This window comes from Xiphias gladius, chromosome 16 (assembly GCF_016859285.1).
Source record: "Xiphias gladius isolate SHS-SW01 ecotype Sanya breed wild chromosome 16, ASM1685928v1, whole genome shotgun sequence".
Taxonomy (NCBI): Eukaryota; Metazoa; Chordata; class Actinopteri; order Istiophoriformes; family Xiphiidae; genus Xiphias; species Xiphias gladius.
The window spans coordinates 11,002,581-11,019,334 of record NC_053415.1 but is presented as its reverse complement, the minus strand read 5'-3'; the positions used below and the strand labels follow the sequence as shown (position 1 = coordinate 11,019,334).

Below are 16,754 nucleotides of genomic sequence, written 5' to 3'. Positions count from 1 at the left end.
ACATGAGTCCAACCGAAAGTAAACACTGAAATTAGTTAGCTATTGTAGTTAGCTGTAACTGAGTAGGGATCTAAATCTGTGGCGATTTGCTGGCCAAACTAGCTGCGTATTCATCTGCACATTGCGGTTTGTCTACATGTGTTTTCCTCTGAAGGAATAGTTTGACATTTTGGGAAATACAGAGAGTAGTATCATTCCTTTCATTTAACTCTGAGCGAGAGAGCGAATACACGAGTCCCAAAATGTTGAACTATTCCTTTAAATTGCTTTATTGAGTTATTATTATACAGTATCATACAAAAATCATACAATATATCACTGAAGCAACACTGACATGTATTTAAAGGACCAGTGTGTAGGATTTAGTGGCATCTAGCAGTAAGGTTGCAGATTGCAACCAATTTAATACCCCTCCCCCACCCTCGCTTTCCAAGCGTGTAGTAGAACCTACGGTGGCCTTCAGGTAAAAACACAAAAACGCTCTCTCTCTAGAGCCAGTGGTTTGTACATTCTTAACTACTGTAGAAACATGGCAGTGCAACATGGCGGACTCTGTGGATGAGGACACTCTGTGGATGAGGACACTACAAGCCACATTCACACATTCACACACACAGTCATACAGCACTTTTTCGGTACATGCAGGTTTTACAGGAGCCGGCACTGTATAATGTAATTAAAATTACAGTTTAAAAATCACCACATTTCAGTTAGCTTCTGACCAAAAATTTACTCTACTTTTTGGCTCAGTCCATGTCCAAAAACCAGTCACTATATAGTGGGAGTATTACATGTGAGCGTGTTGTGCTTTGTGTTTTTGTGTGTTGTTATGCAATTTTGGACACATGTAGGTATATACAGTATATACATATATATAAACATATATATAAACTCTCGTTCTCTCTTTTTATATATATATCAATATGTAACGGTGTGTTTGATCCCATTTAATATCATGCTGCAGTGTATTGCCCAGTGTAACAAAGGCACTGTCCCTAGAAAACCTCAAGTCAGTCCTGTGGAAATATGCTAGTAACTTTGACCCAATGAGGCTTAAAGTATTTTACTTTAAATTATAAACACACACACATGCACACACCAAATTCAGATCCAGGGTATTTCTGTGTTTTTGCCACAGGCAACATGGTCTGTCCACTAACTTTAGTCACGGTGCACTTGAAAGTAACACTTTTTGCCTCAAACCATAGGCCTAGATTAACAGTGTGAAGCAAGGGAACCTGTCTGTCCGTGTATGTGTGTGCATGCTTGTGTGTTTGTGTGTTTGTCTACTTAACACACATTAAATTATCTCTCAGTTTAGGTAACCCAGCTGCTCCCTTCTCACAAAACTGCTGTTATTTTCCCAAAGCTCTTTCACTCCAATTAACATAATTTTTAGTCACCTTTGTTTTTATTTAGTTCAGTAATAAAAATTATCAAACCAGCCACTTCAAAGTTGAAATATTTAAAAACAAAAATGTTTTGTGCAAAGTGAGCATGACATTGTGTGCAATTCTGAAAAGCTGTGGTATTGTAAATGTTACGCATATTATTCCTCAGTGATTGTGTGTACAAAGCATGCATGTGAGTGTTTATTTGTATTAATGCTATATTATTTTTATCACCCTTACAATATACACAGGTTTGTATTTACAGCTGTCTTGACTTGGGAGAGTACCGTTCTATTAACACCACAAGCTGGAGTTGACTGGGGCAGCAGCCAGCCTCCTCTCTCCAACATCAGCTGAATAAAAAAGTCTGTGAAGGAACTCGCACTGCCGCAATGCTCAGACCTAATATTCTTGGATATCACTGTGTTGTTTATCAGAAGACTCAAAGTGAAACTCTTTATACTTTCTTGTATGGGTCTCATAAGAGTTGGTTTCAGAGGGGACTGCTCATTCATCCTTTTTGTATTTTCACTCTTTATTTAGACAGTATTGTCGAGGGGGAGAGAGGCGAAGCGAGACGCTGCAGTGAGATTAGATCCAAAATGTAAGAGGGATTCAGGAAAACTTAAGACTTGACAATCATCTTTTACTGTGTTGTAGTTAGAGCAAAATTAATAAAACTGATCATCCAAACATCTGCTGAAGATGGTACGACCACATTAGGACCACCTATTTCTTGTCCAAACAGCTGTCAAGCTCTGGCAGTAAAGCATTTGCCAAAAATTAATTGCATATAAAGGTGTTTACTGTTAGTTTTAAAGCATGTTAGTAATGCAAGATCTCTGGCCTGTTGGCAAGCGGAAGAGAAATTCAGTGTGTTTACCAGCGATGCATTTTAATATCAGATTTAGGTGTAATCCAGCTTAATCATATCTACTGTAGTGACAATCAGGACACAAGATGCATGTTAAAGCCAGGTGGAAAGAGGGGATTTATGATAGGGGAAGCAGGCAGGCCTCTCTCATTATTTTTTATTGTATTGCTCTTTTAAAGTTGTTCGTTTTTACAAAGAAGCACCAGTTAGAACAGAGGATGCTTTAACATGAAGGCCAAAAATTGAAATCTTGTACTATGAGTTGTAAATATTTAGGGATGGGCATCAGCCAATTTACATATTAGTTACCTGCTGTTGAGGATTAGACCTGTCCTCGCATTTGTGTGGATATTCCAGGCAGGCTGTGTTGCAAGCAGAGCGCTGCAGCAGGGCATGTAAAAGTGAGATTTTCATGGATGTTTCCGTTGCATGCTGAAGCCTAGCTGGGGAAAAAAATCCTCCAGATTGCATTTGTACCTCTCACAAATTCTAATCACATCTGGACCAAAGTAGTTGAAACAACTGGAAAATAATCTAAAGAGTCTTTAGTCTAAAGGTTTTCTGAACTTGAAACAGTCCGTCTAACTTTTAGTTTTATTTGTTTTATTTGTTAGACCTACTTGACGTCTTACTTGGTTAAAAGCTGGATAAATTCTAAAAGCTCAGTATAAACAATTACTAAAGGATTTTCAGTTGGAACAGGGTTTTATTTTTTCAGGGCCCTTTTACTACTGTAGTGTCTCTTATTGTGCACTGATGTGGCAGGAATCATTTATAATCACATTTAATGCTCAAAATTATGGACACAATTTTGTAACTTCTTCTTGTGTCTGCTTTCCATCCACATGGGACACAGAGAGCAACTGTTTGGGATGCAAAGACAGAGCTGTGTTTGTAGCCGAGGAAATGGAAAGGGGAAAAGGATGATAATGGTGTGAAAGCCCTGAAGCAGGGTCAGACATCTCTAATCTTCCATGAAACCGTCCTTTGACTTTTTCTCCCATCAAGAATTCACAAGTCATAAATTTGACATGGTGTATTGAAGATGTACTTTGTTTGGAAGTAATACAGAAAAGCACACTGTGGCGAAAATCTGTTGGTTTGTATTCAATAGTAGAGTAGGGCAAACAATAACAAATATGGCACTGCAGACATTTGACAGTGACCATGAAAGTGACAGTCAATAAATATAATTCACCCATCATTCATATTTGTATTTACACCTGTTCTTTCCCTACTGTGATACTGTATGTCAAAATGTCTTGAGTGATAAAGGCCTATTTTGCATAATTTTCTGAAATTGCTCTGTCTTCATTGAACAATTAAGATTGAGAGTGGGATTTAATGCATTTTATCAAATCAGGATTCAGTATAAAAACTACTTATTAAACCTGGATCCCTGTGAGGCCTAAATGTATGGCAGCTTTTTTCACTGGTCGTCGAGAAAGAGAAGGAAAAAGAAAGTTTTAAATGATTGCACTATGACTTTTACAAGACTTGTATTGAGTGGTTTTTCACTGCCACTTAACAGTCATCCTCTCCCCCACCTTCTTTATTATCAGGAGTGTGCAGGAGTGTATTTTTATTATGCGTCATAATAAAACTGTTGTCTCTTTGATTTTAATTTTGAAAACTTGGACCCAGTGCCCCGCTGTATAGCCATCTAAGAGTGTAGCCACATTGTTTGTCGATTTAGATAACTATGGCCGTGTCATCAAACTGAAACTTGAATCACTGTAGCTTGTAGCTTGGTGTGATTGTATAGTGTACATAAATAAGGAAGTAAAATAGTTTTTTAAGGCATTTGAAATAGTAGAAAGTGGAAGTATACTATGAAATCCAGTGTAGATTTATTAACCAAGTTAGGTTTCAGTGAAGTTAATTAAAGAGAAAACAGTAAAAAATAAAAAGTATAGAAATGCATTTAAATACATTAAAATAAACGGATAAGACAGCTAAATTACACAAAATCTGAAAATATGGACATAAAATAAAAATTATTTGCACAGAATGAACACTCTACAAACTACAGTAACATATATGACAGTAACATATATGACTTGTTGTTGACATGGCTTTCTACTGCCATGTCAACTACTACTGATGAAATTAATGATGAATTTTGAAAAAGGAAGTATGAATGGATCCAGCTGATCTTAAACAGCGTTGCGTGTCTCCAGAGACAGTTCCTGTCATCAGTTTAAAAAAATCAAGAAAGTTTAAAAAAATTCCTCTGTAGCAAAAACACAGTCAGTGTGTATTACATACAAGGAAGCACAGCTTTATAAAAGATCCTGGGATCTTAATTTAAGGAGGGCGGCAGCAGGCCCACGCACGATCGATGGCATTTCACTCCCAGTGGGCTTCCTATATATGACTGGCCTGTCTGACAGGGCTTGGCCTCAAGGGAGTCCATTGAATAGGAAAGGGAGGGGACTGGCATGCACCACACACACACACACACACACACACACACACACACACACACACACACACACACACACACACAAACACACACTGAGACAAACTTGTGCTTATTGTCACTGAAATGCATACACCTACTCTCTCTGCTTCTATGTTTCTTTTCCTTACTCCTCCAATCTTCCTCAAACACACACGCACACACTCTCTCAGCTGGAGGTGAGTGGCATGGCTTGGAGATAAGGCTGCTATCAGACCTTCATTGGGGACGGCTGTACTCTCATATCTCACAGCAGCCTTTTTCCTCTATCAGTTCCATCAACCCTCTTTCCCCCTGCCCCCTCTCAGTCCTCGTCCTGTCCTTGTCCATTATATTTGACCCTCTACAGGCTCACTTGAGTCAACAGGAGGAAGAAGATATTATTTTCTTGAAGTTTGAAAGACATGGTCTCCTTTCTGTAAAAGTGCAGTGCATTCTTGTTGTAGTACTTTGGCTGCAGCTGTTTAAAGATTTGTCATATACTAAAAAAAAAGTAATTCAAACCCCAACAGGAACCAAAGATATATAAAAGTTCGGTCATATTGAGGGTTTGGGTTGGATTGGGGCCTATAATATCACAGCAGTATTAAAAAAGCGGGGTCCAACCAAGTGAATTATCCAGAGGTTTCATGCAGCTTGAGGCATGCTTGCCAGTACGGATGACCTCCTGTTTCCTTATTTTACACTGTTGATCTTAGGCTCACTTCTCTGTCTGATACTGTGATATATAGAATAATACCCCTGTCACTTGCCTAGTCAGAACATGGAAAACAGTGCCATCTTTGTGTGGTATAACTCAATGGTGGTTTTCCCTTCCAAAATAAGAAAAAACAGCAAAACAAATATGGTACAAGGGAGTATCAGACATTATAGACTGTATGTTTTATACTGTATTCTTGTTGTTCATTTTTTTTTTGTTGCTTTTCTGTTATCTGTGTGTTCGTCTCTGGCTACAAACTAAATGTGAGAAAATCTGCGATCAATCTAATACATTTGTAATAAGTTTGAATATGATATCCCACCAGAAACACAATTTGTGACCTATATTCAAAGGACCCACCATTTGCTGAGGAGCTTGGGGAATGCCCACATGTCTAATCTGGGGATATCAAGATTGAAACTCAAACTGTCAAGAGGAGTAGTGACATTGACCCAGGTTGAGGTGTGTGATTAAGGAGTGTAATGCTGTGTGTGCATTCTGAGTTGACAAATCTCTAAGCACCCCTGACTTGCATCCATGAATAACTAGTTACAGGTGCTAAACTATGATTTGATAAACTATGATATAATTTACTAAAAGAATTGTGCTATGATTTTATTGATTCACCACAACAGTGAGTAAAAGAGAGTATAAAGCTTAGCAAGTTAGCAAGTTGAAAGTTCTTGTCCATTCTTCATGCAGAGCTTCTCTGAAAACGTTTCTAAACCAGTCTTAAGTTGGGGCATATTGCTAGAAAGAGTTTGCTGAGAGTATTTTCTCTGAATATTGTAAATATGCCTTTAATTGTTTAAATGAACTGGAAATAGATCGGCTATAGAAAGTAGTTTAACATACAAATGAAAATGTGGCACTGCTCTTCTACTTAATGTAAAGCTGGATGAGTGTTAGGATAGACTCAAACAGACACACACAAGTATGGTGCCAGAGTAGAAAAATATTTTAGTGCTTCTTCACTCACTTCTACAGGCTGGATCAGTTACATGACTGACATGAGCGACAGACAACATAAAATTTAGTAATCCCATATCATTTGCTGGCAATTGATAAGAGGATTTCTCATTGCATTGTTGTCCTTTACATCGGCAGGTGTTACATTAGGAGTGCTGGTTTAATATTAACATTCTTCTTGTGCTAAGTAGATGGCCTCACAAGAAATCTGTCTGTCAAGCTTTCTAAGTATAGTCAGTGTTCAACATCCACTAAGTAATATCTCTGGAAGTGTACACACACACACACACACACACACACACACACACACACATTTAAGGACAAAGAGTCACTTTCATGCTCTGATGATACCAACTCTTGGGCATGGCTTTCCTACCTGTGTCTTATCATACATTAGACCTGATATAACAGTGTGTTAAGCTTTGATGAAGTTCAGGAAGAAGTATTATTGTTGATATAATGTACTGGAGGAACAGAAGAGTAGCGCCCAGTATTATAGTGTAAGATTCCACTAAACCTGTTGTAAGAGATGATTAATACACTCTTTGATGTCTTACCGCCAAAATGGCTGGAAGAAATGATCTGTTTACAATGGCTCTGATGTGTGTGCCTCTTTGTATGTGTGTGTGTGTGTGTGTGTGTGTCCCTTTCAGTGGAGTTCAAGAAACTGGACCTAGCCTCTTTGCAGTCTGTCCATCAATTTGTCCAAAGCTTTAAGGAGCGGCACCTGCCGCTAAACATTCTGGTCAATAATGGTGAGTGATGGAAATGTCATGTTCTATCCATATGTGGGTTGTATACCATATAAAGTAGTATATAAGTATACACTGTTTAAGTATTCAGTGAGAAAAGTAGAAATCCTCTACACAGCAGTGTAATTTAGATGCTGTCACTGGACTGAATTTAAAAGGATTTAAAGCATTAAACTCAGCTCTAGACACAGTAAAAAGGGCAGTAGATCCCAACCTTTTATGTCTGATGTACCCCCCCAGCCTTGTCAGATGAGCTCAAGTACCCCTTCACTGACACCACCCATGATGTTCCAAATGTGTTCAATTGAACAGAATTTAAAATGGATGTTAAACACTATAATAAAGTAAAAGATTTTCAATAAAATATTTTAATAAAATAAAAGTTGACATTGTTAGAATACTTTTTCCACACAAGACATAAAGTTCCTGGAATTATGGATGTTCAGGCTTGGTTTCTTTTCTTCTTACTGTAGGTTCGGTCAAGTTTGTATTTGTATGACTACCACTTGGAGTGGCAGAATCTGGATGTTTCAACCATTTATCCATTCATTTTTTGCAATGTTTTCATGCACTCTTATTCTCAGTACGTAGTGTTCTGTCTCTTTATTGACGAGCCAGCCACCAATAATTGGGGCCTACCAGAAGATTTTTGCTGTCATTGTCATACCATCAGTAAACACAGCTCATAGGAAAACATTATAAGAACAAACTCTTCCTAAAGCCAACTGGAAAAAAAAGGAATAGTAATTAATAAAGAAAAGAATAAAGAGTATTTCAGCCATTGATTTCATATTTACACACTTTTACTTAGTAAAGCTGAATTTTTATTTTTTTTTTGTGCATGAATTGCTTCTTTGTGTGTTTGTGTGTCAAGCGGGTGTCATGCTGGTTCCTGAGGGCCATACTAAAGATGGATTTGAGCAGCACTTTGGGGTGAACTACCTAGGCCACTTCTTGTTGACCTGGCTACTCCTGGAGACACTGAAGGATTCTGGGAAATCTGGTCAATTCTCTCGTGTGGTCAATGTCTCCTCCTCTGCCCACCGCATCGGCAAGATCAGACTAAATGATTTAAATAGCTAGTAGGTTCAACCATATACACACATACACAGACACACACTCATGTGCAAACAGTAAATGCACTGTAGATATTGAGGGGATGTTGTCCTGCAAATAATAAATCATACAAATAAATAATAATAATAATGATAAACAAAAAATTCAAAAATAAATTGCTTGCTAGAGGTGCAAATTGTGAAGACAGTGAACAATAATTCGTACACTTTCAGTTAAATCTAATGCTCATTGGTTATTAGCCATTAGACATTTCTAGCAGCACAGCCATATCTAATGATGTATTACATATCTGACCATTTACATAAGAAGCTATCTAAAAGAAACACTTATTTGGTTCTACCTACTCAGTCCTGTTCTGTTGTTTAATTTGGAAGACCATTTTAAGCCCAAATCTGTCACACTCACCTGCATCCTGTCTGTGCTGGCATCACACAAGTGTCTCAGTTTCTGCTGGCATTAGTGGACAACTGTTGGCTCCAGTTGGCTCAGTATTGTCCCAGCCAGCTGCACTGCTGTCCAGAAGCATTAGCAGCCTAAACATCTTCATTGTGTTGTTTCATTGCCATAGCTGTGGGCTATGGTGCATAGCATATGGGGGGCTATGGTGCATGCACAGACTCCAAAACATGTTGTAAAATCTTAACAAGTCTTTAATATCCCAATTCAGTAAAAAATTCTTTCAGTCCAAAAATGCTATCATGGCTCTAGTGATACCCTCTAGGATCTTTGGAAGAGGACCGAACAAACCAAACTCTCCCTTTAATTCTGCTGCCATCCTGTTGTCACACTCGTTTCAAAATACAGATCTACTAAATACCAGGCTGTCACTATATCTAGCTACAGCTGAACATAGTTACAACGCATTGTGGTGCCCAGAGTTACAAGAAACAGGTGCAGGGTACGGAAAAGTTCTGAAAGTTTTTATATATGGGACTTTATAGAAGTTTATATAGGTAACGCAGGATTGCTACATCATTCCAAAAATATATTTTGTGTTAATGCTCTGTTTGTCTCTGTGTCACTGATGATCAGTTAGATCTAGGTAGACGTGCTTTTATGGTAATACATGGTTAACATTGTAAGAAACTCTTATTTTACATTATAGGGAAAGCACTGTAATTTCATTGAACAATAATCTAAGACCTTTTCTGAATTTTTGGAGTAAAACTAATTTGGCATAAAAATCCACTAAAGAATTCATACGTCAATGTAATCTTAACTTTTGCATCTTCCATCTTCTATGCCATTTTTAACTTATTGTCTGATTATTGTTGCACATACAGAACTTTTCTTCACCGGTGCTTCAGAGCTTCCTGCCACTATTGATACAAGGAATAACTATGACCAGATTTTACTTTATCAGTGATAACAATCCAAATGCTGAGATTTCTAGTTGCAAAGCACTTAATGTAACTGCAAAACTCACCTACTGCGTAGGAAAGGAGAATAATACAGTAGCAGCAGCAGCAAGTTTAGACTTCAAGATGTGGACATGTCAGTATTGTTCACATAAGGAAAGGAAAGTAATGGTTGATGCATTTCCCCCTGATTTTAAAACTGTGTGTAATATTATAAGGAATCTTTGCATCAACAATTTAAGCAATAATCAACAGATATATAAAAATAATTTCAGTGGTGCCCTAATGATACTGAAATTACTTTGCAGGTTGAAAATTACTGAATTGTAAATCCTCTAACAGGCACACACACAAACAGTAGATCTAAAAAAAGCAATGCAGTGTATGTCACACTGTTAGGCAGATGTCAAAAGTGGAGATACTTTCTTTTTCTGACATGTCTGTATCCACAGATCTAAACTGCTGCTGCTCTTACTTACATTGCAGATAGGTGGTGCAAGCTGGAATGGAACTACAAGTCCTAAGATGGAGGTCTTAGTATTTTGCTGGCACTGCAGCTCTGCAGTCGAATGATGCTGTCTGGACCTAGTTTTAGAGGCTTCACAGTAATGACACTGTGCGTCACTGTGCACATTTGCCTGTTGAGCTGGATTAGGATTCAGAGAGGTCTTGTTAAGTTTCCAGTGCGGGAAGAACGTGTCTTGCTGAATAAAGACAACTTCTTCTTACATGAGAAATGTTATCTACTGTGGCAGCAGTTGATTGGAATGAACTGAACAAACCTGAGACAGCTGCCTTTTATCACTGTTATATTTAAACAGAGGCACATTTCATTGTTCTTATGTAAAAGTCTGACATTCTTTCTTGCTTCCTTTCTCTTTAGCCAGTGTTATTCATCCCATGCTGCTTATTGTCACAGTAAGCTGGCCCAGCTGTTATTTAGCTCCCATCTCCACCAGGAGATGCAGCATGGAGGTTTCCCAGTGAGTTCATGTGCTGTGGATCCTGGCATGGTGGATACTGCCTTGTACCGCCACCTCTGGACGCCCCTCCGCCTGGCACAGAGGACCATTGCTCACCTGCTTTTGAGGGTAAAACACTGTTCTGAAATGCATCTGCTTTTACACACACATCAGGATGACATAAATTAACAAGTTTACTATCATAAAAAAACAAACTGTCAGTAACTTTGCAGTCTACATCGCCTGCTTTCCGGGAAAGAAACTGCTGCTGTCACTGTTCAGTTTAATTTATGGTACCACAGTGGCCTGAAATATCAAACTCGGCTGCAGATAATGTTCACAATTTTATTAAAAAAGATTAAACACAGGCACTCATTCATGGGCACACAAATACACACAGTCTATTCACATTGCTGAAAATGGAAGTGCTACTAAAAATCAAAGCAGGCTCTTTGCTGTGTTATATTTTAAAACATTTCTTGCATAGCTTAAAGCGGTGGCCGCAGGCTGCTGTTAATGTCCCTGGGATTTAATGGAAGAAGACGTGTGTGCGTGTTCGAGCCCAAAACTACAATTGTCACAGGCGTTTGCCCCCGAGCAGAACCTGTGGGATGGTTCTGCCCCACTAAAGCAAACACATAAATCACACAAACTCATGCATGTAATCATTAACATCAACGCACCCACACAAAAACCACACAAACTGTGATTCTCACTGTGAAAGACGAAGATGGATAGAAAGAAAAATGAAGACAGAGATAGAAAACTTGATTAATCCTAAATCACAGAGCAAACAACGTAAGGACAATCAGAGAGGTAGATTACAAACAAAATAATCCAAGCATAAATAAAAAAAAACTTGAACTTTTTTTTTTGAAAATGTAACTAGAAACTGAACTAACCTAAAATAATTATGTTAGACTGTTAGACTGAATGTTAGACTGTGCTCATCACACTTATCACATTTAACCCATATGGGTAACAATTGGCATTTTAAGCACACACATACACAAACAAACAAAATAAATTTAACCAATTAAAAGGATTCGAATGTTTATTTGTCACATACACAAGTAATATTCTTAGTGAAATGCAATGTGGCGTGCTCCTAAGGTTATGCTAAAAAGACTAGTGTGAAAAATAAGGATTTGAAAAAAAAGAAATATGAAGGATACAAATTAATGATAAAAAAGTTTGAATATATGTAAAAAGTAAAATGAGTTAATGATTAAAAATTAAACACTAAATAACTGCAGAGTAATTTTAACAATAATTAGATAAGTGCAAGTGCTGTCTTGTTTTGAAGAAAATCTTTAATTTCTTCTCAATATGATGTGTTCATATGCAGCATTTTTATCTGAACAGACACTGACAATTTTAGACAGAAAATACAGTAGATGCAAGACAGTCAGTATTCTGATGCTCTTTCAAAAGTCGATGCAACCAGTAGCACCTTTGGGAAGCATGACAAAATCAATATTGGAGGAAGTAGTCATTAGTTATTAGTGAATATTGTTAAAAAATGCAGTATCCTTGGTGAGCAAAGCAGTAAAATCAGATACAGCAGAGCACAAGTAAGCTACACGAGTGGCCTGTTGTCATGGAAACTAAATTTTTTATATATTTTAGTTTTTTCTCTTCACAAAAAGTGTTCTATGAAGCGCTTTTCCTAACTATAACCCCTCCATTTATGAACAGACCTTTAAACTACAGATAACAAAATGAATATTGAAGTACAAGTTGTGTTTGCTTGTGTTGTCGCTCGCACTGAGGAATGTAGCCCTGCATGCAAAATAATTCATTCAGCAGAACAATTACAATTTTGGAAATATTGTGGAGTACTATGGCACACATTGACTAACATATACACACACAGACTATTTCACACACAAAGTATGCCAGTGTACTGTTGATGCTCGCAGGATATGATCCTGTCTCTGCTCTGAAACCTGCTCCTGGTCTCACAGCTGACACTGAGATCATTGTTAAAAAGCATCAACACTAACACTCACGCACACACACACTTATGCATGCTGACACACACGCACAGGCATGTACCCTGAGCCTTCTTTTCATTGACGCTAACATACAGTGACATCAGTTCTCTTCTGGCATACACAAACACACGCGCACGTGTGCGCATGACACACACACACACACACACTCACTCAGACATGTTCTTTGTTTTTGTAGTGATAACTTTTTGTTGAACATGTCATCCTGCAGTCAATCCAATTCCTTCTGATGTTTATATCTGATTTTTTAAATGTCTTTGTGTGTGTGTGTGTGTGTGCGTGTGTGTGTGTGTGTGTGTGTGCGTGCGTGTGTGTGTGCGTGTGTGTGTGTGCATTGTCCACAGACCCCTGCAGAGGGCGCTGCCACTGTGCTTTATGCCGCCCTATCACCGGCCCTGGAGGGGGAGTGTGGAGGGGGCTACTGGGCTAATGGGTGCAGGGAGATGACAACAGCGCTGACCTCTGAACCCCAGCTGCAGCTGAGCCTATGGCAGACCAGCCTCCAGTTAGTGGGCCTGCAATAGCATGGGACTAAAGGTCAACCAACAGGACTTAACCCTGAAGAAAACATCAGATACAGACCCTTAACTCGGGCCAACCAGCCACCTTCCTTCTCCTCCTCCCTTTTTTCTCAATATTTTTTCTCCGTCCATACCTCACATCAAGGTGTTTGTAGCGATTTATGGTGACAATCTCACAATCCACCATTGGACTGTGATTGATTATTTGGGAAGCAAACTCTTCCTTTTTATTCCAGACCCGCCAAAGAAGGGCTATGGGGGACGGAAGACATTTTTTTGTTTTTCACTGTGAGCAAGCCAACGTACAAACATGTATAAACGCACTCTAGGGTTATATCGACATATGATTTTGCTGTCATAGATACTGGACAGTTGCTGAAATCAGTTGTTTATTCCCTGATCTAACCTCAGATGTCTAGCCGGAGAAATTGTTCCACAGTGTCGTATTCAAAAACTTGCTATGACACCTGCCCCACTCTGCCTTAATGTCATTAGTCTGACTTTCAATAAAGAGTTTCACTCTCTACGATAAACTGAATGCCGTTTCAGAGGCTTTTACTTACAAATTTAACATTCGAGGCACACATTAAAGTGCTTTTTGGGCATGGAAATAGTTCAACTGAGAAGCTGAATTTCGGCACAGTATACTGGCTACAAAATCAAAATGTCGGTCAAACCCTAGCACACATATACGCATTCATGCACCATGACAATGATCAGATTCTTCAAATCTGAACCCGCCTTGTTGTACGGGGGAATGTGAAGTCATCACTTTGCTTTGACACATCATGATGATTTTTCAGATCGTCTTGCCATCCCGCCCGTTTTACTAGGAGCACCTTGTTCTTTTGGTACATTCTTGTGCTTTTACTGGTTACTACTCTACTGAACCCAAATGTTAACTGCTGGTCTTAGTCGTGTGATAAGCGGTGTTTAAAAAAGGTGATTTCTGCTGCTCTCATGAAGATGCTGGCAAAATGTCACCAACTCCTCTGTCCTCTCTCTCTCCACCACTCAGCAATCCAAAAAAAGACATTCCTGTGGACTGAAGGGTGGATGTGGGAAGACACTGAGAAAGAGAAGAGACCCTATGTAAAAGTAGGGCCAAATTTGAATTGATTCCCCCTATAGACTTGAGAGTGATGAGACATTTGATTTTGTTCCGCGGAATTTTCCTGCTGTTGTCATTTTCTGAAGCCAGGATTTCTAAACGTTTCTGTTTGCTTTTGTCTGCTCAGAAACAAAAAGGGACGGATGGGGAACAAAGCTCCTCGTCAATCTGTCCTGGTTTTCCTTTGTGATCTGTGTAAATTGGTTTTACTGTACCTGTGATACATGTGTGTGCAGTGAGTGAAGCATTAACTCATGCTATAGACCCAATTCATGTTGATGGATAGCACAACAATGGCCAGTCCAGGAGGAACAGCGACAGAAAGGAGTGAGAGAGGGAAAACACTTATTTTTCAGCATTCAGACCGTGATTGGTTCCTCGTTGCTGCTGCTGCTGCTGCTTCCTCATTTGGCGCTGCTCCCAGTGCATTGTGGGATTGAGATTTCCCAATGGTGAGAATCAAACTCCATCTGCTGAGCTGACACACACTCACTCTCAAACATTGGAAGCAGTACATCCAGGCACAGGCTTATCTAAGCAAGCACACAGCAAACAAACACGTCTGTGTCTCATGCAGGAAGATACCCACATACAAACACACACACACACACAAAAAAACAGAGCCATAACGCCATTGCCACTGTGATTAACCATGTTAGCTGTGAAGATGAAAAGTTTTATCTCAACTTAAGAAGTTCTGGCTAAAAATCCTTCCCCACATGCCATCCCACTGCTGTATGTGTATAACATTGCTTTGAATGCTGCCACCGAGCATCCAGCATTCATTATTATCTGCTGTATGTGAAGCAGTAGTATCACTGTGGTACTGTAGCTAATTCAGCCAGTAGCACAGGGCCAGACATGCAGACTAGGAAAAGAGCCCAAGACTGTGAAAGTGTATAATCGAAAAAGAAACCAGCTTCAGTATATCAGAAATTCAAAATTTCGTTGTCTACATGTGTAAAAACATTAATGTAGACATCTTCACTGTGCTTTGTTTTGAACATTTACATTTAAAGTTGTAATTTAAAAAAAAAGCACACTCTTTCTCAAGCAGTTTGAAGATGTGTCCCAGTTCAGGAGCTGGATCCTCTGAAGGATGCAGCAAACAAAAGTCAGTTCCTCAGAGGATCTATAGGTCAGGCTGAACCTGCTCATCCCCCCTTACGAGACCACGGCCTATACTTACATAAATTTAAAAAATAAATAAATAAATTTAAAAATAGTTCAGGCCCTTCTTGTCCACTCATAAAGTCAAATATTTGCAAGTCTCTGACAGGATGTTGCCATCAGTCAACAAAGTTTGGAGGATGAACTGGGACATTCAACAACACAGTTAAAAGCAAGCCAATGATGGACCAGGCTGGTAAATGGTAAATGTCCGGCTTCCTTTATTAACAACCTGTTGTTGGTCTGGTTCATGTGATATGTTAAGAAGGGGTAGCTTACCTTAGCAAATGGACCTGGTAAATATAAAGCGATCATTTGAATTTACAAGTTGACAAAGATTGTCTTAATAATCCATTTAACAGCCAACCATGACATAATGGACTGTGGGATGACCCCCAAGGTGGGTTGTGTCCTGCAAATTTGGGGGGAGGGGGGGGGTAAGCTTTTTATTATCCATATATGGAGGGGGCTTTGAAATGGGACAGGCCTTATTGGCCTGTTATGATGAAACGTGGACTCTATGGGTCCATTTTTAGACTAATGCTGCAATCATGTCATGTGGGATGGACGGGGGGAATGGAAAAATTTCCCACATTTATGACTTGTGAGCATTCACGTCACCGGATGACTCCAGATGGTTGGTCCCATGAGTTTTACAAATACTGTGAATTGACAGTATAATGTCTTGAATGACAAACTTTTGGCGGAGCTGAGGTGTGCATTGTTGTTTGTTTAGTTTTCAGGCACATATGTATTTAGCGCCAAGTCAAATAAATGGAAGTGTAGGGGAAAAAAAAGTTAAAATAAGTGGTTTCCAGTCATAATCACTCAGTTACTTGGATGGTGATGTGAACAACTTCTTCAAGTCAGAACCTGATAAATAAGTTAACTCTGATATGACATCGATGCCATAACTCCAGGAAAACTAATTGGTTCCCATTATAGAGTGACTGAAATGTGGCCAGTCAGGCCCGTGTATTTGACTTGGAAAACTTCCACCAGCAGGTTTACCTCATTTGAATGACAGTAGCTGATTCTAGTCAGCCAGTAAGGGTTTGGTGTGTTGAGGACTTTAATTCAGTTTAATTCAGCTTTTAATGTAACTACATTATATTTTGCAAAATATCACAATACAGAACCTCAGTGTATTTGAAAAGGAAATTCAACTGAATAAAATGGGACATTTCAAATTTAAAGCAAACATCTCTTGGGTTTAATTTTTTTTCTAGTGTAGCAGTTGTGTGGGAATTAGCTCTAAATGCCAGAAATACCCCTCAGTTTTTCCTACTACTTAGTTTTGTCAAACTGCTTGGAAAAAAACGGTTTATTGCCTCAGTGCTTCCCTGTTTGAAAGTGTGGCTCCTCGAGGCTACTGTAAGGTACTCACAAAATA

General features: G+C 38.9%; 1 protein-coding gene across 4 annotated transcripts in view; it reads left to right on the top strand.

The window, feature by feature from the left end:
• Positions 1-15,765, top strand: part of LOC120802038 (dehydrogenase/reductase SDR family member on chromosome X-like) — a 42,797-nt gene extending 27,032 nt beyond the window's left edge. For all 4 annotated transcript variants that reach the window (XM_040149484.1, XM_040149482.1, XM_040149481.1 and 1 more), the window contains exons 4-7: positions 7,049-7,150; positions 8,022-8,229; positions 10,466-10,673; positions 12,904-15,765. In XM_040149484.1, coding sequence (XP_040005418.1) covers positions 7,049-7,150; positions 8,022-8,229; positions 10,466-10,673; positions 12,904-13,083 — 698 coding nt within the window. In that variant the 3' untranslated portion in view covers positions 13,084-15,765. The remainder of the gene's footprint in view (positions 1-7,048; positions 7,151-8,021; positions 8,230-10,465; positions 10,674-12,903) is intronic.
• Positions 15,766-16,754: the final 989 nt, after the last annotated feature.